Source organism: Sarcophilus harrisii, chromosome 1, assembly GCF_902635505.1.
Source record: "Sarcophilus harrisii chromosome 1, mSarHar1.11, whole genome shotgun sequence".
NCBI classification, from domain to species: Eukaryota; Metazoa; Chordata; class Mammalia; order Dasyuromorphia; family Dasyuridae; genus Sarcophilus; species Sarcophilus harrisii.
Window position 1 is genome coordinate 144,361,076 of NC_045426.1, and position 27,125 is coordinate 144,388,200.

Consider the following 27,125-nt stretch of genomic DNA (forward strand, 5'->3'; position numbering starts at 1 on the left):
AATCCCTGTTGTTTAATGGAAGCTTTGAGAGCGACAGAGATGGAAGTCTGTAATTCTGATGGTCTGAGTTATTTGATTCAAATAATAGTATGACCTTTTGTTTCAGACATTATATCTGAATCCTTTTAAGCCAGTTATGGGTAGCTATGACCATGGTACTATAATTTAAGAGGTTTTATATATTTGTAGAGATATATATATATATATATATATTTTTTTTTCTTTTTCATGGTACTATAATTTAAGAGGTTTTGTGTGTATGTATGTGTATATGTGTGTATATATATATATATATATATATATATATATATATATCCTAAATTTTCCTTCTTAAAAATTTCTGTGAGTATTTAAAAAGATTATTCTCCCATGGATTCAGTGTTTGGAACATGTAATTTCCTTAGGTTAATGTTAGTAACTGTGCAGTATTTTAAGGTTCACACAGCACTTTACAAATAATCTCTTTATTTTCATAACCACCCTGAAAAATAGCTACCATTATTATTCCCTTTTTACAGAAGAGGAAGCAGAGTTAACAGGTCAGGACTTGCCCAAAGTCAATAAGCTTTAAGTGTCTCAGGCCAAATTTGAACTTACATCTTCCTAACTCCAGGTTCAGGATTCTGTCCACGTGTTGTGCCACTTCTCTGTCTCAGTAAGATTCAAACGAAATTTAGCTAGGAAAAAATGTATATATTTAAGTAATAAACTATTTTCATTTTTTCTTAAAATTTATTTTACAGCCTTGCCATGTAATTTACACAGATTATCGACCAACTCCATTGCAACATTATATCTTTCCAGCAGGGGGAGATGGCCTTCATCTTGTTGTTGATGAAAATGTAAGTGGCTTTTGTGTATTTTTTTTTCCTTAATCATAATTCTTTTAATCCTCAATAGGAGGTGAAGGTTAGTTTCCTTATTTAGGCTTTTGTTTATAAATTACTTTGTATAGATTATAATATTGTATGAAAATCATGTGAATCTTTCAGAAATGAATTCTTTTTTTGTCAGCTTGGTATAATGTTATTTTATTCTAAGAAATTATATTATTTGAGAGGAAAACAATTGTGATGTAAAAGATGTTTGAAGTGTGTTGACATTTTTGATGAAATTACTTAGAAGAATATCTTTGATTCCAGGGTGATTTCAGAGAAGATAATTTCAATACCGCAATGCAAGTACTTAGAGATGCAGGAGATTTGGCAAAAGGAGATCAGAAGGGGAGGAAAGGAGGAACAAAAGGTAATCTCTATATTTTTCTCTGAAGGTACTTCATGGGTATTCGGTTTCAAATTATTTGATGTTAAAATTAGATTTTTGTCTTTAGGAAGTTTCACAGATGTCTGGGTTTAAATTAATGCTTTACACACAAAAAATCATTTTTACGTCAACCTTTTGTCTTTGTAGGACCATCAAATGTGTTTAAAATTGTGAAGATGATTATGGAAAGAAACTTTCAGCCTGTAATTATTTTCAGCTTCAGTAAAAAAGACTGTGAAGCATATGCCCTCCAGATGACCAAATTAGATTTCAACACAGGTACTAGTACATTTCAATATAGCTTTTATGTTAAATTTATTCACTCAGTTATTCAATTTTTGTGACTTAAACTAGTTATTTCTCAGTTTTGACTGCATTATTTTTTCTGGGAAGTCTTCATATGCATTTTAGTTTTCCATAAGAAAAATATTACAATTGAGTGTCATGTTCCTGACTCTCGACTCAGAATCTAGTAAATCAAAAATAGGAGTAATAATGTATCATAATAGTAAAGATGCAACTATTAAGCTTGACAATAATTTAATATCATAAAATGTTTAGATGCTAGAAATTGACACACATTGATATTCTTAGGTTCTTATTGTATTATAAGTATATATAGTATATAAAAATACAACTCTTCTGACCTAAAAGTAATATTTCCACTACAATAATCAATCCTCATTTTTAACAGCCTTCTTAAACTGTACTACAACTTTTGGCAATTAATATGTATAATTTATGTAAGAGACTCAAGGAAGATGTATTTGCTTCCTTTTTTCTCCTTTTATATGTCCCTGGAGCATTATTACTATCTATCCCTACTAAAAAGACAGCAGAACAGATTGGAAGTTCCATGGAACTCTTAGGGGAAGGAATTAATTGATGTGGGTCCTAGAGAATTGCAGATAACATGAGAGATATCAGCAAAGAAAGTGGAGCAGGTTATAGGGTTATTTATTACATATATCTTTATTGCTATGTACTGCTAAGAATCTCTTTTGCTTCCTCAGGTGTGGTTATTTTGATTTTTTAGGGAGATAGGGTTACGAATTTCAGGTGTTCTATCTGAAACTTGAAGAAATTTCTCTGTAGGAGAGAACTTTAAGTTTTACAAAGCTACCAAAACTGGTTCTTCAGTGATAACCAGCCAAATGATTCCAGATTTTAAATAAAAGGATAGATGAACTGCTTTTTGTATGCTAGTCCTGCTGGTTCTATCACATTTGAATGAGCATTTTAGACCACTGATTTATCTGAGGTTTATAAAATACTGTTGTTAGAAAATTATAACACCTTAATCAAATACAGTATCATTTTTAATATCTTTATATAGGATTCTTTCTTATCACCATATGGAATTTTAAACATTTTAATTAAAAAATGAAAAAAGTATCTTTTAAAAAAAATGTGCTTGTGCTTAATTCTTTTAAAAGTTGCAGTTAGAATCTAAGAATCTGCCTTGCAAGTCTCACCTGGATCAGTATTTACTGTTTATGTGACCTTGGGGAAGTCACTTAACTTTTCTGGGCCTTCATTTTATCATTTACAAAATATGATCATTGTACTAGATGGATTCCCAAGCTTTATAAGGATGTCATCGATGATTTTCAAAATGGAATTTCCTCAAATGTCTTCAGTGTTAGCAGATTTTTCAGAAGTGAAGTTGTAGACATTATTTGGCACTAATACTTTTTTATTCATTTTATGGCATTGGCAATTATTTTAGGAAAATAAAATGCTTTCCTGGTAAGTATTGTAGTCTAGTAGAAAAAGCACCAAAAATCTTGGCTGTGCGCCTATTTGATTATATAATATTAGAGTTAGTAATATTAGGCCTGTATGTAATGTTAGACCAAATGATTACCTTTTTTTTAGGCCTTAATTTCCTAATTTGTAAAATGAGAAGATTGGACCCTTCCTATTCTTGATGATACAAACTAATTTTATGTGCATTTTAAAGTCTTATGGGGGGAAAAAAACCTTTGAAGTAGCCCAGCTACTGAATTAATTAACTGTGTTAAATGTTTTCTTGATCTCATGGGTGAGCAACTCTTAAAGTTATTTTATTGGTAAGATAATCCAGTGCTAAAATTATTATAACAGTAATTTTCTATGGTAGTATGTTAATATTGTTAGGTAGTTATGTAATAGCAAATATCTTAAAACAATTTTGCCTCCCCAAGTTTTATATTTATTTATGAGCAAGTTCAGATTTACATAATGAATTTTTTCTTAAGTTGCCCTAGTATGAAAATTTTTTGTGTTAATATTTAAATAATTTTATAAGTCACATTATTCATCAGATACCTGGTGATTGGTTTCTTGGTAATAACTTAAACTTGATTTTTTTTTTCTTTTAGCTGAAGAAAAGAAGATGGTTGAAGAAGTATTTAATAATGCAATTGACTGCTTATCTGATGAAGATAAAAAGCTTCCTCAAGTGAGCACTAAAGCAGTTAACTTAAACTTCATAATAGTTAATAATAGTTCTTCTCTATTTTGAGATGTTGGAATATTTCTACAATACTGCTACAAGTATGGCTTTATGTATCATAGGAGATTTTGCTTTGAACCTGAGGTTTTTGCTTTTCTTTGCATTTGCTAAGTTAATATTTTTCTGAAAGCTATTGCATAAAGAGATCAAATGCTTTTAGATGTAAAAAGATCATCTTAACTCCAGCATGTGAATAAATTAGCTTGTGGTCCATATATCCATTAAAAACAGTTAAAATATAACCCAAATATTGAAAGTAAAATATAGGAAAAATTTTGCCTTTTAAAAATTTTATTCCTTATTTATAGGTTGAGCATGTGCTTCCTCTTTTGAAGAGAGGAATTGGTATTCACCACGGTGGCTTGCTTCCTATTTTGAAAGAGACCATAGAAATTCTATTTTCAGAAGGATTGATAAAGGTATGGCTATAATTATTTAATTGCATTTTGAAAAATCATGCTTGATGAAGCTTTTGGAATGTTGTAGGAAAAAACACTATCACCAGTTTTTGTTTTCTTTTCAACTAATGTGTACTTCTCTCCCCCCCTCCCCCATGTATAACTTTTTTTAAAAATTACTTTATAGCCAGTTAGATAATTGAGTATCTGAGAAATCATTCTAGTCTTTATATATGGAATTCTTTTGGTCTTTTTTTTTTTTCAACATATATACAGCATAACTCCTGTTACAGTAACAGTAAATGTTAACAGAACAAAGTTTCACATTAGCTATGTTTGAAGCAAAAGTGAATGAGAGAAGAGGGAGATGGGTGGGGGGAGGCGAGGGGAGAAGTAGAGAAATTCCACATTCTGAATATATAGTTTGTTTAATCATTCTGGTTCATTTTATTGACTTGAAAGATTTGAAAGACTTTCAAAACTCTGTTTCTGTAATATTATTGTTACTATACAAATTATTCTTCTGGTTCTCTTCACTTCACTCTTCATTATTTCATTCAAAGTTCTTCCACTTTCTTTGAAACTTCCCTTTCATCATTTCTTTCAGTGTGACAGTACTCCATTACATCTGTATTCCACAAACCATTCAGCCATTTCTGAACTGATGCCCACTCTTTGACATTCCAATTTTTGGTTACCTCAAAAAAGAACTATGAATATTTTTATGCATCCTTATTTAGATTTTGTTTGCTTATGATTACTCTCTCCCCTCCAATTCTTCTCTCCAATTCTCTATTCTCTTTCCTATTTTATTTTTTATTCTCATTTTATTTGAATGAGTTTTGTACTCAGTTCTGTGTGTATTCTCTCCTTTGACAAGTTTACATGAATGTGAGGTTCAAGTGTCAACCATTTTCCCCACTCCTCCCATATTTGAATACTTTTACTTATTTACCCTTATTACGTGAGATAATTTTTCCTAACCTTCCCCATAAGTATATTCCTTTGCCTCTCTCTTTTCATTCTTCTTTTGTGATATAACAGAACTACTCTCAGATTTCGGTCTATTTAGATTCCTTCTGTGACCCTCAATAATAATAGATCATAAGGGAACATAAGTAAGTTAAAATGTAAGCATTTCTTTCTTTGTTTAATCCTTTGTCGTTCTTAGTTCATTTTTACTTTTTGGTGTTTCTTTTCACTCCTATTTTGTTTGAACTGAAAAGTTTTTACACAGCTCAGATTTTTTTAGTTTTTTTCCAATAAGAATGACAGGTTCTCTCATTTAAGTTTCTTTTTTGCCCCTAAAGGATTATACTCAGTTTTGCAGTTATTCTGAGACCTCATCTCATTCCTGTGCTCCAAAATATACCATTGCTGATTGTTTTTGAACTTGTTTCTCATCCAGCCCAGTACACATGGCTAATCCTTTCCCCAGAATATCATCTTTGGACAGAGGTCCCTTCCTCAGTCTACTCTTTGTCCAGAGACAGGCAGCAAAATTGCATGTTTACATGTTTATCCTGGAGGAGATTCCTGGTCATGGAATAGAAACCAACTAGAGCAGCTGATGGAACATCAAGGACAAGAAGTAGATGAAGTCAATGAAAAGAAAATGTTACTGTTCTAGTAATTTTATTGCCAAGAAATGGTGTCCCCTTTCCCTGGCTTGCAAACGGGTTGTTTTGCCTTTTTAAATTTTGTTACACATATCTTTTTGGTACCACGGGACATCTTCTGATGGAAGCTATATTTATTATAAATGTTTAGATTTCCAGGTTAGTCTGTAGACTAACACATACCTTAATTGAATTAACCTTGGAAGCTAGCAAGGAATCACATAGCAGAAAAGAAAGATGTTGTATCTCTTGGCAATAGGCGAGTGTTGGACAGAATTTTCATTTACTCAGCACAAATAATCTGTCATCATGTCAAGAGAAAATCATCTCAGTCAAACTAATTCATTTCATTGTCCATGTGCCCGTGGCTCCTTACCCACCAATTGGTATCTCCAAAGACCTCAGCTTGAAAAGGCCAAGAATATCTCCCACTGTATCCAGGGCCATCCCTAGTCCTCCTGATCTCTCTCTGACCACTGGACTCAGATGGCTCTGGAGAGGAAGTGAGGCAGGTATCTGGCACAGTCCTCCCTCACATTCAATTCAGTGGCATGTCAAGGCATCATCTCCTTAAGACTTTGTCCTCTTTTGAGAACTAAGTACAAACAATTGCCACCACCATTTTTTATAAAAAGAGGCAGGAGGACACAGTAAAAAGTGCCATCTTGTCATTTATTGCTGGTGAGACCTGGGGCAAGTCACTTCACCTCTTTTGGACTTATTCTTCCCATATGTAAAATGAAAGGATTGGACTAAATGGTTCCTGAGGTCACTTCCAGATGTATTGTTAGGTTTTTTCACCAAAATGGACTTTTTAATTGATGGAACTTCAGGTAGCTATTACATTCAGATTCTTAATGGAGGGGAGAAATACTTTTAGATAATATAGATAAGAAAATTCAAATTTATAAAAAACAAGAAGCATTTCCTAACTGCTAAACAGAGAATTTGAATAGGCATATTTTGGTGGGGAAAAAAAATTGAATTTAATGACTGACAACTCTGAAAAAATGCTTCAAATCGCTAATGTTTTGAGAAATACAAATTCAAGCAGCTCTGATATTCTACTTCACTTCCATCAAATTGGGGGGGGGAAAGAGTTAGTGGAGAGATTGCCAGAAAATATGCCCAATAAATGCACTATTGTGAATTGGTACAATCATTTTGGAAAGCAGTTTACAACTTGTTTAAAAAGTCACTAAATCCTTGCAATATAATTACTATGTTTCTATCCAAAATGATCAAAGAAAGAAGAAAAGAACCAATATGTACAAAAATATATCTAGGAACTCTTCTAGGCAAAGAATTTAAAAACTAAAGGATGTCCAAAATATGGAAAGACTTGTATGAAATGACCCAGAACAACAAAAAAGTAATTCTTACAATAATAATAGCAATATAAAGATAAACATTTGAAAAACAACTCTGATGTATGTTAATGACAGACCATAATTGCAGAAGCTATAGCATGCTGTTACATATCTCCTGGTGGGTGATAAACTTAAGATGCAAAATGAAACACATTTTTTGATATGACCAATACAGGCATATTGGTTTAAAAGCTTTTCTTTTCTCTTAAAAAGTCTAATTAAAGGAGTGTGATATTGTGCACTTGGAATCGGAAAAAAAAAAAAAGGAAAGAGAGCAGAAGGATTCCCAGAAACTCAAGGCAGTTTTAAAAGTTAATTTACCATATACAATGAAGAAAAATAAGCCCTACATATTAGAGATTTATAGTAAATGTGAATTCTCTCTTATAGAAATACCCGTTTTATTTTTCTTTTTGCTACGTTTAGAATGTTTTTTAAAAAGTTAAAAAGGAAAAAAAAAATTGGTAGGAAGAACACAACATAAGTAGGTTCCCCCCTCCTTGCTAGTTTGAGCATAAGGTATAGTTACCTTTGATTGTTTTTCATAGTTACCTTCTTTTTTCTGAATATCTAGTCATGCTAAAAATAGCTTCCTAATTTTTCACACCAGTTCTATGGCTTTGGTAGTTCAGTTGTGCAAGTAGAGTGTAAAGCAGGACTTAGAAATCATCACTGGGGTGAAATCTTTCCTAACTTCTATTTCCTCAACTTCAAAATAAGAGGTTTGGACCAAATAGACTGTCCCTTCCAGTTCTGGATCTGTGATCCTGTAGTTTAGGAGCCTTGATAATGTGCTCACATTGTTAATGGCCACTTGCTTGAATAAGCAAATTATTACTGTGCCTTGTTTCAGTCAGCTGATTCTAAATATCTTATGATAAACACTTGTTTTTTTAATTGAGCTTTAGTTGTACTTAGTAACTTCTTCAGTAAATTATATACTGAGTTATAGTTAATGATATCACTTTAGGCAATTGGCAGTTTATTGACTGATTCTGATGAGAGCACATATATTTAGATAATTTTTTTAAATTAAATTTTAAAATACCTGTGTAGTCTGATGAACATTAAAAGACAGTATAGTACCATGCTTAATCAAAATTTACATGAGATTATTGCTATAAAAACAAACATGTGAATGAAATAATCTCGTTTCTTCTGCATTTTCCCTCATTTATGGAAGCTTGATTTTTCTTAAATCTTCAGAGTACTGGTAGCTGAGAATAGAATGTTCTTTGTCATACATTGTTCTTTTGAACTGAGGGTTGAGCATTCTGCTTTTTCCCACAGGTGTAAGGCCCTTAAGACATAAAATTTGGAACTTTTCATTGACTAACCAAATTCTAGGAAAACTGCTTACCATATGGAAAATACTGTACAATATTTTCTAAAGTGACTTGACTTAAAAAACTCTAAATCATTACTATTTATTTTTAGAAATATGTTTTTAATCCCCAAAGATTTGATTACATACATTTAAATCTTTTAATCATTTTGCTTTGGTTAAGTAATTGATTTTTTTGAGCAATGATTTTATGTATGGTTTGCATATTCCCTAAGAATGTTACACTAAGGAAAACACAGTTTAATAATCTGGCTTTAGTTTTTAAAATATCTTTAAAGTATCCTTTATTTCTCACTTTTCAAAATTATTAGTAAACATTTATTTAATGTAATGTTAAAAAGAGGTTAACATATTAGAACATTTATAATTCAAAAAGTGTTGACATATGTATTTTCTCCTTAATTAGGCCTTATTTGCAACAGAAACTTTTGCTATGGGAATTAATATGCCGGCTAGGACTGTGTTGTTTACAAATGCTCGTAAATTTGATGGGAAAGATTTTCGATGGGTAAGTAATATTACAAGAGAAACATGTTCAATTAATTTTCATTTTTTATCTGATAGTTTTATGTCATGTTTAATTTTTAAAAAACTTAAAATACTGAGTATGAAAATAGTGAAAATGAAATGGGAAATGTTGAATGAAATAATATAAAAATATTCCAGAATTTCCAGGAATTCCATAATGTATTCTATAGTAAGTTATATCGCATGCTACTTATTTGTCTGCATTCTTGTTGATATTTTCATTTTTAAATGAGTACTTACCATCTTAATGAGACCTGGTAATTATGAGAGCACTACTTTTAGAAACCTTAGTCAGAATAGTCTCTAAGGTAAAATATAATTTACCTCGATTGGGTGAGTTGGTTGCAGTCTCCAATTGCTTGGAGTTGTTCTATTGAGTCTTTTACATGTGAGGATAAAGAAAAAAGTGTACCACTATGGCAAATGGTAAGAAATGAAAGCTCCAAAGACCTAATAATAAATCCATTTTCAGTACTTAAACTTTCATCCCTTTTTTTCTTTTTAAAAAAAATACCTTTTACTGGTTTTGTCTTTGTATGATATTATATTATCTGCTGATAATACCTTCCTTCTCTATTAGCACCATAAAACCTTCCCTTTTATAATAAAGAAAATATATGAGTAAAAACCAATCAACAAAACAATAGTGTGGCAACATTCTACCCTGATCGTCTCCAATATCTACCAACAATAGAAAAGTATGTTTCTCATATACTCATCAACTTTCAATTTTCTTTTTATTTACATTATTATACTCATTATATCAATTGCTGTCTTAGTTCTGCTATACAAGAGCATTAGACATCTTCCCCCCCCCCCCCCCCCCCCCCCCCACCCCCCCAGTGATGACCACGCCAGAGTCAGAATAAGGGAAAATGCTTGATCTTTATTCTTTGTGGAGGTGAAGGGGCCAGCAGTGCCTCTGGCTGTCACATGCCACCCACCAAATCCTCTCTGCAATTTCCTATACAACACATCAAACTTGCACAGAGAATGGGCGGGGCCATTCTTTCTCCAAGCATATATTAATAGAGTATTGTCCAATTGCTAATTAGCCTCAGGTGCTTGGGACCTCAGTGCAACGACTCAGCTTCAGCCCATTACATCTCCCACTTTCCTTTTGTTTTAGAATACAGGTGGTCACGCCATTCCTGATCTCTCAGGGAGGTGAGAGTCCCAAGGGGAGGTGATCACATCCTCCCTGACTTTGCAGGAATGGAGGTGAAAAGCACCAAAGGGAAGTGGGGATTGCTAACGGGTTTCTGGGCTGAAGGGTCTTATTAGAAACAGGTATGTACAAACCTATCAACATGAGAGGTATTACACAAGCACATAGCAATAACGCAGAGGCTATTAGTGATGACTCTCCCCACAGTCAGTGCAGGCTCAGTGTGGTGTGACAAACATGAATTGTACACACAAATAGCGGTATAACAAACAATATGAATCAACATGGTGTTGTAAAAGATTTCCAGAAGTCCTAGAAGGAGGGTATGTAAACAACAGTCACACATATGCCTTCTTCAGCAGCCAAGAGATAGTCCAAAACCAATCTATTGTCCATTGCAAGTCCTGCAACAATCTTATCATTTCTCAGATAATCCAATGATTCCTGAGAGTTTTCAAGTCCCACAACAATCTTATGTCTCAGAGAATCCAATGATTCCTGAGGGTTTTGACGTCCAACAATTTTCTGTGTCCATGAGTTCAAACGCCATAACTGCCATGCTCTTTCAGTGGTGGGCACAATCAGCAACAGAACCCAATGTTTCTTGGGTCTTCTCCTTCATTTCAAGGGTCTGCTACATCTCTCTACGATGGACAAGGCAAATACGGTTCGTTGACACCCATCTGATTCCTTCTCCACCTGTAGAGATACAAGCAAACCCTCTCCTCCAAGCAGTTAATTTATCTAGTCCCTTCCATTCACCACTTTCTGGGTCTCTCCACATCACCTGGCGATTATCTAAAGATAATGGAGCCGCTCGCACTGGACACTGCCCTTCCGGTAGATTATAAAACCTGTCTGCCGGAGCCAGTGCATCTTTGTCAAAAATCAAGAAGTTAATAGTATAAAGAGCTAGATTTAGAAGTTCTTTAGGGTTATCTATGGCTCCACTTTTCTTTTGTTTTTGGAAGAGCGTCTTAATGTTTCTGTTTCTCCTCTCTACTATTGCCTGTCTTTGAGGATTAAAGGGTATGCTAGTGATGTGTAAAATCTTATACTGTACACAGAAGTGTGCAAAATGTTTAGAAGTATATGCAGGTTTATTATCTGTTTTTAATTGCTTGTGGCACACCCATAATTATAAATGCTTGAATAAGGAACTCGGTGACCATTCAGGCTCTCTTTTGCTGCTGGTATTGCAAAAGTGAATCCTGAAAAGGTGTCTATCACAACGTGGATAAAAGACAGGAGACCAAAAGATTTATAATGGGTCACATCCATTTGCCAAATTTCATTGGGTCTCAAACCACGAGGGTTCTTCCCTGGAGGCAGTGTAGGAGCATGGAAAGGAAGGCAAGCTGTACAGGCTTTTACTATGCTCCTAGGTTCTTCTCTTGTTATTCCAAATTGTAAACATAAAGCTTGAGCAGCCTGATGATATTTAGAATGAGATTCTTGGGCTTCTTGAAATTGAGTATTGACCAACATGGTTAGAAGGCTATCTGCCTTTAAATTACTATCAAAATTAGGACCTGGAAGTTCACTATGAGAGTGGACATGCAAAATATAAATCTTACCTGAATGCTTTCTCACTTGCTCTTTTGAAGTTCCTTAAAGAGCTGATATATATTAGAGGCTACAAATTTTATTTGGGCTGTGGCAATTCTTTGTACCACACCTACTGAATAGGCCGAATCAGATATTATATCTCCTAGATAATAAATAAGAGCTAGAATGATTGCATATAATTCATGGACTGCAAAGGAGTTCTGACTACTCTCTTTATAGTTAAGTCACGAGAGTATACAGCACAAATATTATGTTTGGATGTAGCTGTAAAGATAGTTGGTCCTTTAAGAGGAACTTTAGAAACCTTTTCTTCAAGAATCCGTCGCCAATTATGTAATAGTCTGGTTATCTTTAATGGAGACCCGTGTGTAAAATTTGGAGTCATGGCTAATAAAATTTGCCACTCGGATGGTCTCACAGCACACATTAATTTGTGTATTAGTATAAAAGGTGTATATCTTGTCAGGTCTTATCCCAGATAATTGTACTGCTCGCTTAATGGCCTTTAATAAAATTCTAGCCACAAGCACTGGGTAAGGAGTAAGACTTTGTTCTGGTTGTGCTGGGAGGTTCACCCACTCTATCACACTGTCTCCTTGATGAAGGACTGCTCTGAGTGCCTCTTGTGTAGCAAAAACTGATATTTCCAAGGATTTTTGAGTGACTCCTTCAACCACATTGGATAAAGCCAGTTCAACTTCTCTCAAAACCTCTTGAGTTTCTTTTGTAAGCTGACGTGGTGAGTTTAAAGCACTGTCTTCCCTTAAAAATATCATATAATGGTTGCAATTGATAGGTAGTCAAGCCTAACACTGGACGCATCCATTGGATATCTCCTATCAATTTCTGAAAATCATTTAAGGTGTTTATCTTCTCTATTCTTAAGGAAAGTTTTTGTTTTGTGAGCACCTTAGGGTATACTTCATATCCTAAACATTGAAAAGGAGCATGTCATTGAATTTTTTCTGGAGCTATGTGCAATTTGTAATTCCTTAGTATTTCTATGGTCTTTTGTAGACATGCTTCTAACATTTGTTCCTCAGGTGCACATCCCAATATATTATCCATATAATGTAATAACATTACTTTTGGAAATGCTTTTCTTACTGGAGTAAGAGCAGCAGCAACATACATTTGACACATAGTAGGGCTATTTTTCATTCCCTGTCCATTCATATCTTTTATAAGGCTCAGCTAAGTTAACACTGGGCACTGAAAACGCAAATCTTTTCATATCCTCCTTATCCAGAGGGATAGAATAGAAACAATCCTTAATGTCTATAACCCAAAGAGGTCATTCTCTAGGCAATTGAGTAGGAGATGGAAGCCTAGGCTGAAGAGTTCCCATAGTTTCCATCTGTTCATTTACCTTTCTTAAATCAGTCAACATGCTCCATTTTCCAGATTTCTTTCTCACAACAAACACTGGGGAATACAAGGACATAGAGAAGGTTGTAAGTGTCCTTGGTCAAGTTGCTCCCGTACTATATCTAATAAGGCCTGAATTTTATTGCTACCTAAGGGCCACTGTTGTATCCATAGTGTATCAGTTTTCCATTGGATAGGAACAGGTGAAGGTGTTAGCAGGCCTTCAACAGCAGCCCTGCTTAAAAAACCAAAGTACTCATTTTTAACCCTAATTGTTGTAAAACGTCTCTTCCCCCCAGATTGATGGGGATTTTTTCAAGTATAAAAAGAGTAAAAACTCCTATTTTGCCTTCAAAAGTCCATCTCTAAGGGGTAGCACTAACTTCAGCTGCTATTGATCCTCCTACACCAGACATGTAGGTGTCTGCTTTAACCTTTGGTTAGTGACTGGGCCATTTGCCACCTCTAATGACTGTATGATCTGCACCAGTGTCTACTAATCCTAATAATGGTAGGCCATTTATATAGATTCTGTTGGTCACTTGACCAACTGTGACAACAGCTGCTGTCCAGTATATTCCTGGATTGTGGCTTGGAATCAGAATTTGGGTGACTATCACCAGGTTGCTTATTAGGATTCTGTATCAGTAAACCTGAGGCTACGTAACTTCTCCTGGGTGATAAGTCACACATTGTCTACCTGTATTAGTGAATGGGTTATTATCTACACATTCCCCAGTTTCCCACATCAGTGTATGGATGGACGTTGTTTTGTAAGTACTCTCAGGAAGGTGAAATGGTCACGCCTACTGTGCCTGGAGGCAAGGGATCCATAGACTGGAGAGGAACAGATTTCACCTCTCCAGGGGGAATCTCAATTGTCCCAGCTGCATACAACTCTATTCTCCCCAATTGTAATCCTTTTCTCCCATCAGGTTGATTCCTGACTTCTCCCGTCATATGACTTCCTGGCTGATTGGTCATGTCTGGGTACTGGAATTTTAGGTACTCTCTGGGTACATACACCATTGGCTGCCATCATGCCCCAAGTATTTTTTGCCTTGGGCCCTGAGGCTGGCCTCCTCATCCCGTTTCCCTGAATCAGTCTACATTCTAAGGCCCAATGGCAGCCTCTGTTGCATTTTGGACATAGGATATTGGGTGCTGTTCTCCCACTCTGTTTTCTCATTCTCTCTCTATACCAACATTGAGCTTTCAGGTGCCCTACTTTACCACATTGAAAGCATTGGCGAGTATCCCTGGAAGTCCCTTGCCAAAAGGGACTGTGTCTTCCCCTGTTGGGAAGTCTGTATCATAGCCAGGCTATAAAAGGTATTTGTGCCCACTGTGAAACAGCGTCTTCTGATCTCCTCTAAAGGAGCATCCTTGCGCAGTCCTAGTATAATTCTTCTACAAACCTCATTAGCATTTTCCTTAGCAAGTTGCCTTATCAAAATGTCTGTTACTGCATTTTCACCATTAGTTTGTGTGATAACTGTATGCAAACGTCCCACAAAGTCAGCAAAGGGTTCATTTGGCCCTTGTGTTATTTTTGTGAAGGCCTCACTTGTTTTTATTGGGGAGAAAGACCCATGCTTTGATAGTAGCAGCAGCAATTTGCTCATAAGCTGCTATGGGGTAATTAATCTGTACTGCGATGTCTGCATAAGAACCTACACCTGTTAGTTGGTCATAGGTGATTGGAATATGAACTCCACTTTGACTATTTTGTTGGGCTTGTATCCTACTGGGCTCACTATATTCAGAAAGCCTGAATAAGTTTTGTCCAGGTTCTAAGCATGTCCTTGCTATAGATTTCCAGTCCCTAGGAGTTAAGACTTCATAAGCCAAATTCTGTAATAACATCTTAACATAAGTTGATATAGCCCCATAAAGAGTGCAAGCCTTTTTCAGGTCTTTGAGGATTTCTATATCAAAAGGAACGTATTTGCTACTTTCATGACCTGAAGTGTTAAACTGTTGAATCACAGGAAAATGTGTGGTCATAATTCATTTACATCTTTCCCTTCCTCAGTGGCTTTGAGTAATGCCTTTTGCAATCTACTCATAGGAGTGGTTGGATGCTGGAGAGGAGATGCTGGTGGTGTCACTGCCCCTCCCACTACTACTCCTCCCTCCATTCCAGAAGGTGGAGTTGATGGAGGAGAGTCAATTATTTGCTCCTTAGCCTGTGTTGAAGCTGCCTCTTGGGATGGAAAGTCACCACACCCTTGAGCCTCACTTAAATCTCCATGCCCTGTGGGATATGGTCATTAATCTGTTCATTGTCTTCCTCATTTTCCTCATACTTCCTCATCTGGCTATTCCTAGAACTTTTCTTTTTCCTATAATTTGCAGGATTCTTTAAGGCCAACTGTATTATGTTGTTTACATAGAATGCTTCCATGGAAATTGAAAGAGGACCTTTTTCGTTGTAATATTCACAGACTATTGTCCAATTAATCTCCAATTGTCTGGAGAGATTTGCTCTTCCTCTAAGAACCAAGGGAAGGTGCGTTTTAATGTACCTAGAAGTCTAGTGATCTGTTCCCAAGTTATAATTAAGCCTTGTCCCTCAACCAACTTAAGCATGCTTTCTATAGTGCCCCTTTGGAGTGAGGGTGGGAGTGGGGATGGAGGAGAATCTTTTCCTAATATCTGCCCATTTCAGCCAGAAAAGGTTACTAGTTTAGCCCTTAACAAAGTAAGTTCCCTGTTTGTCTATTAAAATACTCACCGAATTTCCTGGTCACCAGAGACTTCTTCAGTGAAAGTAGGTCCTTGGTTCCAGGATGGGCGCCAAATGTGATGACTGCCTTTAGCACCCAGAGTATATTAAAATCAGCCGGAGTCAGAATAAGGAAACATGCTTGATCTTTATTTATTCTTTGCGGAGGTGAAGGGGAATGGTAGAGTATGGGGAATAGAGTATTGTCCAATTGCTAATTAGCCTCAAGTGCTTGCCACCTCAGTGTAGTGACTCAGCTTCAGCCCATTACACCACCACCCCACTATAAAAAGTGTTTTTTTTAAACATTGTGGTGTATATGGATCTGGGTTTTGTCTTTGACTGAAAGTTCACTAGTGAAATTGCTGGACTAATTGGACGAAAGAGTGTAATAACTTATCTCATATAATTCCAGATTGCTACCAAACTAGCTTTTATATAGAGACAGTTGTTGAGAGTATTTTTTTATGACGAATGGTATCTTAAATTTATATAATCAAAATTGTCTCTCCTTTTGGTTTTCTAATATACTACAGTATTAAAAGGTTGAAACTATCTAAGGAATAGTATCCTTTACCTTCAATCTCCTCCACTCCCTAATATATTATTTGCCTGCTTTAATATAAAATTGGGGTAGGGAAAAGTTTGTATGGAATGTTTTCTATTAACTTTAGACATTCTCCCTCCCTCCTACAAATTTTTTAAATTATATTTCATTTTTTCCCAATTGCATATAAAAATTCATTTTAAAAATATTATTCCAAGTTCCCTCTCTCTTCCCCCTTCCCTAAGACAGTAAGCAGTTCTATATAGGTTACATATGTGCAGTCATTTAAAACATAGTTCCATATTAGTCATGCTGTAAAAGAAAACAGACCCCCCCCCAAAAAAAAAAAAAACAAATAAATAAAGTGAGAAATAGTATTCTTCAGTCTGCATTCAGTTTCTTTCTCAGGAAGATAACATTTTTCATCATGAATTCTTTGGAATTGACCCTGGATCATTGCATTGCTCTCACATCAATTATTGAAGAACATTTATCCTGAGCTATATTGTTATTATTAACAATTGGATTTTGTTGCCTTTTTAAGTAAGGCTACCTGTGCTCTAGTGAGAGAAAGAGAATATCATTTGGAAATCATTGGAGATTAATGTTTCTATTTAGAATTTTACTTCCTTTGGTGTTTCAAGTTGAGGGATTAAGATCTCCTTGTTTCAGGTTACAAAGAACCCTATTAGCTGCCCTAGGATTAGATCTCTGCTTAAATTCATCCATAAGGAAATCTGTAACTAAGGAAAGGACTAAATACTCGATCCAGAGAAAAATAGTGAACTGCGTCTTTAATCTTTTGCCAATTATGTCAAAGAGAAAGTTTTTTTGACTTATGAAAATGGAGTTACAAAGGTGGTCCGTCCTTTAAACATTTTGTTTTGATCGTATTCTTTTTAAAAATATGAGCACATGTAAGAAGCAATATGTCTGTACAGTTCAATGTTACTTTTCTTAAGCTGCATAGGATTTCTCTTTAACTATAACTGGTTTGGGATTTTTGTTTTTGTTTTTTAGGTTAGGTGTAATCTGGTTTTCCCCCTATTAATATGTAAAAACAATTCCAATATTCTTACTTCAAATTCTTGAGTTCCAAATTTTCATCCTCCTTCCCCCTCATTTGAGAAGCAAGCAATTTGACTTGAGTTGTACATGTACAGTCAGGCAAAACTATTTTCATCTAAGTCATTGTTGTGAAGGAAAATAAGGCTCCTTTGCTTCCTTCCCCTTCCCCTCCCAAAAGGAAAAAGACAGAAAAAATATCCTTGATCTGCATTCAGGTCCTACCAGTTCTCTCTCGAGAGATGGACAGCATCCTTTATGATAATTCTTTCATGATTGTTAGATCATTGCATTGCTAAGAATAGCTAAGTTATTCATAATAGATAACTCAAACATACAGATACCTGTATTGTTAGAGTTAAGTACAAAATCAGCGCTAGCTGGCGCAATAGATAGAGCATCAGCCATGAAGTCAAGAGGACCTGAATTCAAATGAAGCCTCGGACACTAGCTGTATATTTATGTATTGATAACTGTCATCATTTTGAATATTAGGTATTTACTGCGTTTTAATATGTTGGAAATCTATTGGAATGTATAGGACATTTGGCCACTATAATGAATGACTCTATATAATTTTCCTTATTTTCTATCTTGTAGAGATTTTATTGTAATTACTTTGTTCGCCCTTTCTTTTAGGCTTTTAAATGCTTTTCTTCCTCCTTTTAGTGCTGGATATAACAGTCCTCTTGACCCATTCAAATTTGCTATTGCTAATCTGCTTAGGAATCACATAATCAAATGTTTTAGCATTTTATGAGATGCAGCGAGAACAACTAGGTTTGAAAATTCTCCTGTTACCAAAGTTATTAATCCTTTGTTTATGGCTTTTAGGAGGTACCTTTTAGCTATGCAGAGCTTTTTCTTCATTCTACTTTATTAAAGTCCTTAGATATTTTTCATATAGTTGAAGTTGTCACATTACTAAAACCTGTGTAGCTAAAATAATGATTTTTGTCAGGCTACCTCAGGCTTGATTTGAAAAGCACATTTGAGTATTTCTAAAGGGATAACAGTCAATCTTACTTATAATAGGAATTAGATGGAAAGACTTAGATGCTAGTGATGTTTATATGCTATATTTTACTTATACTTTACTTTTCAACAAAATTCAATTAAATGTAAAGATTCTTTGTTTTCAATGGTTCATAAATTCAATTTTTGAAATGTCTATGATATTGGATATGGAGAAAAACAAATTTTAAATTTTTTAACTTCGTTATAAATAATATTCTTCCTTACCTCCAACAATTTGAATTCATATAGGACTAGATGGGCTAGGAATTATATATCTATGCTTTTACTGGTATCATGAGCTAGTTACTGCTTGAGGAAATTCCCTTTACCAAAGTGCTTTCTCTCTAGATTAGATTTGCCCTAAGTCTTACAACCAGTGTGTTTTAGGACAGGAAACCAGTTCTTCCTAACCTTGTCACTTGCCATTGTGCCATGCTGAATTCATATATCCTTAATAGTAAAATGGAATTGAACTTATTTTAAATACTTCATTCATTTACTTTTTGAAACCTATATTGTCTTTTTTATTCACATAATGAAAAATGAAAGAATGCTAGACATAGGTATGAGATGAGTTAATAAGGTTTGGAATCCTAATACTACTATAGTCATTTATGATGTCAAACTGAAAACCCCAAGAACCAGATTGAAATGGAATGGGGAAGAGTTTTATAACAAGAATGAATAAAAAGTTGCTTTATGGTTTTTTTAAGTCAGTGTACTTGTACAAGGATCTATTCAAGGATTAGTTTCTAAGTTTCTATTTGAGTTTGATGTATTGGTTTATTTCTGTGGACTTCAGTCTCCTCATTTGTGCAATGAGAAGATTGCATCAGTTGATTTCTGATTAGAGCATCTTCCAAATCTAGTAGCTATTGTATGATTGATTGAAATTCTACCTATATAAAATTAACTGGTAAGAAAATTGCTTGGTTTTCATATGCTAATGAATTAACTGATGTTTTCTTTTGGCTGTGATTTATTTTAAAAAGTGAATAATATTTGGCTTAATGTTAATATGCAGTAGTATTTTTATTTTTTATTTTTGCTGAGGCAGTTGGGGCTAAGTGACTTGCCCAGGGTCACACAGCCAGGAGTGTTAAGTGTCTGAGGTCAAATTTGAATTCAGGTCCTACTGACTTCAAGGCTAGTACTCTATCCACTACACTAACTAGCTGCCCTTATTAATTTTCTTTTTTTTAACCACTTGAGCAATTGAACTTTTATACTTTATACCAGAATAGATTTTATTCTGGCAAAATGCAATAAGATCCTTGTGACCTTATTTTTGTCATGGTATTTTCAGCATCTAGAACAGTGTTTGGCCCTTAGTAACCATTTAATAAATATTCCTTGATTAATTCTAAAACTTAAAATGTGCTGAATCCCTTTTAAGAGCATAATTTTGTCACAACAAAAATGATGTTGAATAACTTTTTTTTTTTTTTTTTTTGCTATTTCTATGCTAATAGAAATTTTTAAAAATTCATTTAGATTTCTTCTGGTGAATATATTCAAATGTCTGGTCGAGCTGGAAGAAGAGGTATGGATGAGAGAGGAATAGTAATTCTCATGGTGGATGAAAAAATGAGCCCAACTGTAGGAAAACAGCTACTAAAGGTAATTTTATGTTGAAGTTTATTGATACAAATTTTTTTTTTTGATATATGCTTTGAAAGCCTGTTGCATTTGAATTTCAAATAATTTTTGTAAAATGTACCAAGTCTTGTTAAGCATATAACTTTGTTTTTTTTGTGTGCTATTTGTACTATTTGAGTTCTGTTTGCAAAAATAAGGAAGCTCAGGTATAAGGGTCAACTGAAATGCCAGTTTAAAATATTTTCCTAGTTCATTTTGTCAGGGGATTAGTGATTGGAGTTATTAGATAAGAAGGTTGACAGACTTGTTTCTCTACTTAAAAATGCCTACTGTTATTTGGTACAGTACAAATCTATCTCTTGGCACTCTAAATTTGACTTAAATTGCAAACACACCAAAAAAGGTTGGTCTCACTCTTGTCTTCTTCTATTAGAAGACTCGCCTATTACTGTTACAATATGCAATGTTCTCTTAGCTCTGCTCACTTTTCTCTGACTCAGGTCATATAAGTCTTTCCAGCAGTGTCTCTACTGGTCTATATCCCAAAGAGGTCATAAAAGAGGGAAAAGAAAATGTGCAAAAAATGTTTATAGCAGCCCTTTTTGTAGTGGCAAGGATCTAGAAATTTAATGAACACCCATCTTTTTTATGACTGAATAAGTTATAGCATATGAATGTAATGGAATATTATTGTCTAAAAGAAATGATGAACAGATTAATTTCAGAAAAACCTGGAAAGACTTATGTGAATTTGATGATAAGTGAAGTAAACAGAACCAAGGGAACATTGTATAGATCAACAAGAAGATTATGTGATGATCAACTATGGTGGACTTGATTCTTTTTCAACAATGAGGTAATTTAAGGCAATCCTAATCAACTTGTGATGGGAAGTGCCATCTGCATCCAGCACTGTGGAGACTGAATGTGGATCAAAACATAATATTTTCACCTTATTTGTTGTTTGTTTATATGTTTTTTCCCATTTGATTTGATATTTTTGCACAGTATAACAAATATGGAAATATGTTTAGAAGAATTGCACATATTTAACCTACATTGGGGAGAAGAGAGGTAAAAGACGAGGAGAAACATTTGGAACATAATGAATGTTAGAAAATTATCTTTGCATAATTTTGGAAAAATTTGGAAATGTAAAATATCTATTTAAAAAATAAATAAATTGACAAATCTTTAAAGGAGAGTCTTCCCAGATCTCTCTGAAACCATTCCCTTCATCATTTCATACAACATTATAGTATTTTATTTTGTTTATATACCACAACTTATTCATGGGCAAATTCATGGGCACTCAGTTTCCAATTCTTTGCCACAAAATTATTTTCCTTTTCCTAGTTGTGCCCTTTGTGATATTTCTTCTTCGCTTCTGCTCACTTCAGTCTGTACCATCAGTTCATATAAGTCTTTGTCTTCCCAAGTTTTTCTGTATCTTTTACTTTCATTATTAGAGTGCTATGTTCCAAAAATATTCCAGTAATATTGATTAGCACCCACTTTATTTTCAATTCTTTGAAATGAAAAAAAAAATGCTTGTATTTTAAAAATGGGTTCTTTCCATCAATCTTTGTCTTAAGATTATCTCCCTAGAATTAATTGCTACATCAAAGGAGATATGCATATTTCCTTGCCCTTTGAAGGATTAATCCAAATTGTTTTTCATAATGGTCGGATCAGTTCACAGCTCTATCAACAGTGCAGTCATGTGTTTGTTTTCCCATGTACACTTTTAAAATATGTATCAAATTTACATAGGTAGGATTTTTTTTGAAAATTAATTACAAATTAATTTACCTACTTTTGCTTCATATGCCTTTGAGTTTTTTAAGTAATAGAATATTTAAAAGCAGTAACTTAGTTACTAATTTTTACCACAGGATGTTCCTTGTAAAATAGATTTTGTTTTCCAGGAGAAAAAAATGTTATAGTTAAATCCTAGATTGCCCTGCAACAAAATGTATAATGTTTTTTATTTCAGAGAGGTGATCTTGTCAGTTCCAGTACTTCTTGGACATAACTCTTTACTTCCTCCGTACAGCTTAAACTTTTTGAAAAGGAAGATTTATGTTTGCTTTTATTTTGTTGTTCCTTCAGCACCCAGTGTAGTGCTGACATGTAGTAGTTGCTTAATAAATGCTTGTTGATTGGTAGGATGTGTTATAGCTTGTTTTCCATTGCTATATTCTGGAGAACTTGGGATTCCGTCCATGCTGAAGTGACACATACATGAGATAAAAAACATTTATTGAACTCTTAGTATGTGTAAAGCACTCTACTAAGCTCATGGAATACAAATAGAAAATAGAGAAATTGCCTACTTTCAAGTAGTTCATATTCTCATAAAGATAGACAGCATTTACTAGAGAATCCAGCTAGCAGATGGGTGAAAAGACTCATTAGCCTCTTAAGGATGATGACCCATTAAAGAGGTACAAAATGAGCCTTTGTGATTATTGATTAAAAGTAAAATCATGCTTTCAAGTCTAATAAAATAGGCTTACATGCCATGTACACATTGAAGAGAGGACATTTACAAAGCTTAACAATCACAAGACTTAGGTGTGAATGAATATTAGTTTAGTTATTTCCTAAAGATGTGAACATTGGCAAATCATTTAACACTGACCTTCATTTTGACTTGATGATGTAAAGAAAGTCCTTTATAAAGCATAGAGTTTCATATAAGTGTGATTGGTCCAGATAGTTATAACATGTAGAAAATAAAATTCATTCATCTTTATTTTCTTTAAAATCATTGATATAAAATTAAAACAACTGAGCTAATGTCCCACCACACCTGCCAAATTGGTTAATATGACTGAAAAGGAAAATGACAAATGTTAGAGTGAATATGGGAAAATTGAGATACTGATATACTGTTGTATACTGATTCAACCATCTTGAGCATGGTTGGAGCTTTGCCCAAAGAACTATAACCTAAGCAAAACTTTGACCAAGCTAAACCACTTAATAAATCTGTATCTTAAAGAGACTTTTTTGTTTAAAAGGAAAAGAATTTATATGTATAAAAGTATTTATAGTAGCTCTTTTAATGATGGCAAAGAATTGAAAACTGAAGAGATGTCCATCAATTAGGGAATGTCTGAACAAATTATTGCATGTGAATATGTTGGGATAATTTGTGCTATAATAAATAACAAGCAGAATGCTCTCAGAAAAACCTGGAAAGACTTACATGAACTGAAGTAAAGTGAAACAAGCAGAACCAAGAGAACATTGTATGCGGTAATAACAGTATTTTATAATGATCAACTGTGAATGACTTGCCTATTCTGAGCAATATAGTGATCCAAGATAATTGTGAGGGATTTATGATGAAAAATGCTATGCACCTCCAGATAAAGAATCTATGAAGTCTGAATGCAGATCAAAACATGCTTTTTCTATGTTTTCTTTATTTTTCTTGGGTCTTTTTATTGTTGTTGGGTTTTTTCCTCAATAGTATTTTATTTTTCCAAATACATGTGAAGATAGTTTTCAACATTCTTTTTTTAAAATGTAAGACTTTGTGTTTTCTCTCTTCCTTTTTTATCTCCCCTCCCCAAAACAGCAAGTAATCTGATATAGGTTAAATTTGTGCAGATGTTTTAAATGTTTGTCATGTTGCACAAGAAAAAAGACAAAGGTGAAAATACTATGCTTTGATCAACCTCCAGTCTCCATAGTTTTCTCTCTGGATGTAGATAGCAATTTTCATTCAAAATCTATTGGAATTGTCTTTGATCACTGTATTGTTGAGAAGAACTAAATCTATTCTGGTTGATCATTACTGTTACTGTGACAGTATTCTCTTGGTTCTGCTCACTTCACTCAGTATCAGTTCATGTAAGTCCAGGCTTTTCTGAATTCAGCCTGCTCATTATTTCTTGCAGAACAATAATATTCCATTACATTCATATATCATAGCTTATTCAGTCATTCCCCAGCTGATGGGCATCCACTACAAAAAGAGCTATCACAAACATTTTTGCATGTGTGGTTCCTGTTCCCTTTTTTATGATCTCTTTGGGATAAAGATTCAGTAATGAGACTGCTAGATCAAAGAGTTTGCAGTTTGATAGACCTTTGGGCATAGTTCCAAATTGTTCTCTCAAATGGCTAGAATCAGGGGTCCTCAAACTTTTTAAATAGGGGGCCGGTTTACTGTTCCTCAGACTGTTGGAGGGCCAGACTATAGTAAAAACAAAAACTTTGTTTTGTGAGCCTTTAAATAAAGAAACTTCATAGCCCTGGGTGAGGGGGATAAACGTCCTTAGCTCCCTCATCTGGCCCACGGGCTGTAGTTTGAGGACCCCTGGGCTAGATCATTTCATAACTGTACCAATAATACATCAGTGGCCCAGTTTGCCCATATCCCCTGTAATATTTAACATTATTTTTTCTTGTCATCTTAGCCATCTGAGAGGTGTATAGTGGTACTTCAGAGTTGCCTTAATTTGCATTACTTTAATGTGATTTAGAGCATTTTTTTTCATATGATTTAAAATGGCTTTAATTTCCTCATCTGAAAATTATTCCTATTCTTTGACTATTTATCAGTTGGGGAATGACTTGTATTCTTATAAATTTGGGTCAGTTATCTATGTATTTTAGAAATAAGACCTTTACTAGAAACACTAGCTATAAAAATTGTTTCCCAGCTTTCTGCTTTCCTTCTAATTTTGGTTGCATTGGTTTTGTTTGTACAAACCCTTTTTAACTTAATACAATCAAAATTAACTATTTTAAATTTCATGATATTCTTTAGTACCACTTTGGCTATAAATTCCTCCTTTCGACCTTATCTTGGTATAGGGTATTAGGTGTTAGTCACTGCCTCGTCTCTGCCATACTATTTTCTAATTTTCCCAGTAATTTTTGTCACATAGTGAATTCTTACTCTAGAAGCTAGAATCTTTGGGTTTATTAAACAGTAGAATGCTATAGTAATTGACTGTTGTATCTGTGTACCTAACCTATTCCACTAATGCACTACTCTTATTTCTTAGCTAGTACCAAATGGTTTTGACGACTGCCACTTTGTAATATAGTTAATAGATCTGGTACAACTATCTTCCTTTGCAGTTTATCAGTTTGGCCTTGCAATGAGTATTTTTTCAGGTATTTAGATCTTATTTTATTTTTACAAAAAGTATTTTCTAATTGTTTTCCTGGGTTTGTCTTGGCAGGTAGACGCCCAAATATTTTATATTGGCTATAGTTATTTTAAATGGAATTTTTCTCTATCTCTTGCTATTGTGGTTTGTTGGTAATCTAGAAATGCTAAAGATTTATGTGGGTTTATTTTATATCCTGCAGCTTTGCTAAAATTATTATTTGTAATAAATTTTTAATTGATTCTCTAGGATTCTCTAAATATGCTATCATGTCATTTGCAAAGAGTGATAGTTTTGCATCCTTATTATGTACTCTAATTCCTCCAATTTCTTTTTCTTTTCTTATTGATAAAGTTAACATTTACATTACAGATTTGAATAATAGTGGGCAATTAATTTGTGTTTTCTTTCCCAGCATGACTAACATGGAAATTAAATAAAAAAACAATATTATATATATGTATAAGTTACATGGAAAGAACATTGGAACTAGAAAATCAACTAGTAAATAATGGGAATAATCCAAATATGAAGCTCATTTGTACTATTTCTCTCTCTGACTCTGTCTTTCAGAGCGTGTGTGTGTGTGTGTAAGTATTTTTGAAAAGAATGTATCACCTATATGGTTTCATCTAAAAGAAAACATAACTCAGGTTATATAGTATAATTTGATATACATTGAAAATACTCAGGTTTTCTGTCAGTGATTGGCTCAAGATCCTACTATAGTTTTATTTTAAAAACTGACAGCATTTATTTGTTCTTCTCTTTTAGGGCTCAGCTGACCCTCTTAATAGTGCTTTTCACTTGACCTACAACATGGTTCTGAACTTGTTGCGTGTAGAAGAAATTAATCCTGAGTATATGTTGGAAAAATCCTTTTATCAATTTCAGCATTATAGAGCTATTCCAGGAGTAGTCGAGAGTAAGTATGGGAACATTTCAATACATTGTCTTTTCATAAAATTTATATTTATATTAATACAATTTTTATTATATTATTTTATTCAAAGAAAAAAAACATTCTAAGGAATGATTCATAGACTTAACAAAACAGATAAACCTGAAAGAAAGGAAGTCCATGATACGAAAAAGATTATAAATCCCTGTTCTATATCCTTGGTTTTAGCTGTTGGTGAGGTATCAGTGAACATGCAAGAAAATAACTCAGACATCCAATTGTTTCATTACTCTCTAACTCAGCATTTCTCCTGAAGTACATTAATCATTCTTTAATTTTAATATCTGTTTCTTAAAGGGGCCAGAATTATTCCTTTTTATATTTTGATGCCAACCAGACACAACTATCCCATGGAGTCAAAAAAAAGTTGAATAGGATTACTCCTGGAAGTCTTTATTTAGAACAAGGTGTCACACACAATGCTAAGTGCTGGGGACATAAATACAAGCAAGACAGTGTCTTTGTCATACCGTTTATAAGATTCATAGGGTCATGCCATTTAGAGCTTGAAAGAACTCTAGTAATCATTTCCTCCTGGAGGTCTTTATTTAGAACAAGGTGTCACACACAATGCTAAGTGCTGGGGACATAAATACAAGCAAGACAGTGTCTTTGTCATACCATTTATAAGATTCATAGGGTCATGCCATTTAGAGCTTGAAAGAACTCTAGTAATCATTTCCTTTTTGTATGAATTAGGACTAACAAAATGAAGTCATTTGACCAATTACATAAATATTAAGTAGCAGAGCCTAAATTTAAACTGTCATTCTAACTCTAAATTCATTGTTCTACTACATGAAAAACAACAAACCAAGTTGTTTTAACAACCAAAAGCATGTTAAGATGATAGTTTTTGAGTAAAGAATTTCATGTGAATGTTAATGAGAATTCAAATGCCAAATAATGACTCCAGTAAAAAAATCAGTTGATGCTCTTTGGAAAAGT

General features: G+C 34.0%; 1 protein-coding gene across 1 annotated transcript in view; it reads left to right on the top strand.

The window, feature by feature from the left end:
• MTREX (Mtr4 exosome RNA helicase) overlaps positions 1-27,125 on the top strand; it is an 86,394-nt gene that overhangs the window by 17,642 nt on the left and 41,627 nt on the right. Inside the window, exons 9-16 of the mRNA XM_012541030.3 lie at positions 744-842; positions 1,143-1,245; positions 1,411-1,542; positions 3,627-3,706; positions 4,069-4,179; positions 8,899-9,000; positions 19,977-20,102; positions 25,991-26,141. Coding sequence (XP_012396484.2) covers positions 744-842; positions 1,143-1,245; positions 1,411-1,542; positions 3,627-3,706; positions 4,069-4,179; positions 8,899-9,000; positions 19,977-20,102; positions 25,991-26,141 — 904 coding nt within the window. The remainder of the gene's footprint in view (positions 1-743; positions 843-1,142; positions 1,246-1,410; positions 1,543-3,626; positions 3,707-4,068; positions 4,180-8,898; positions 9,001-19,976; positions 20,103-25,990; positions 26,142-27,125) is intronic.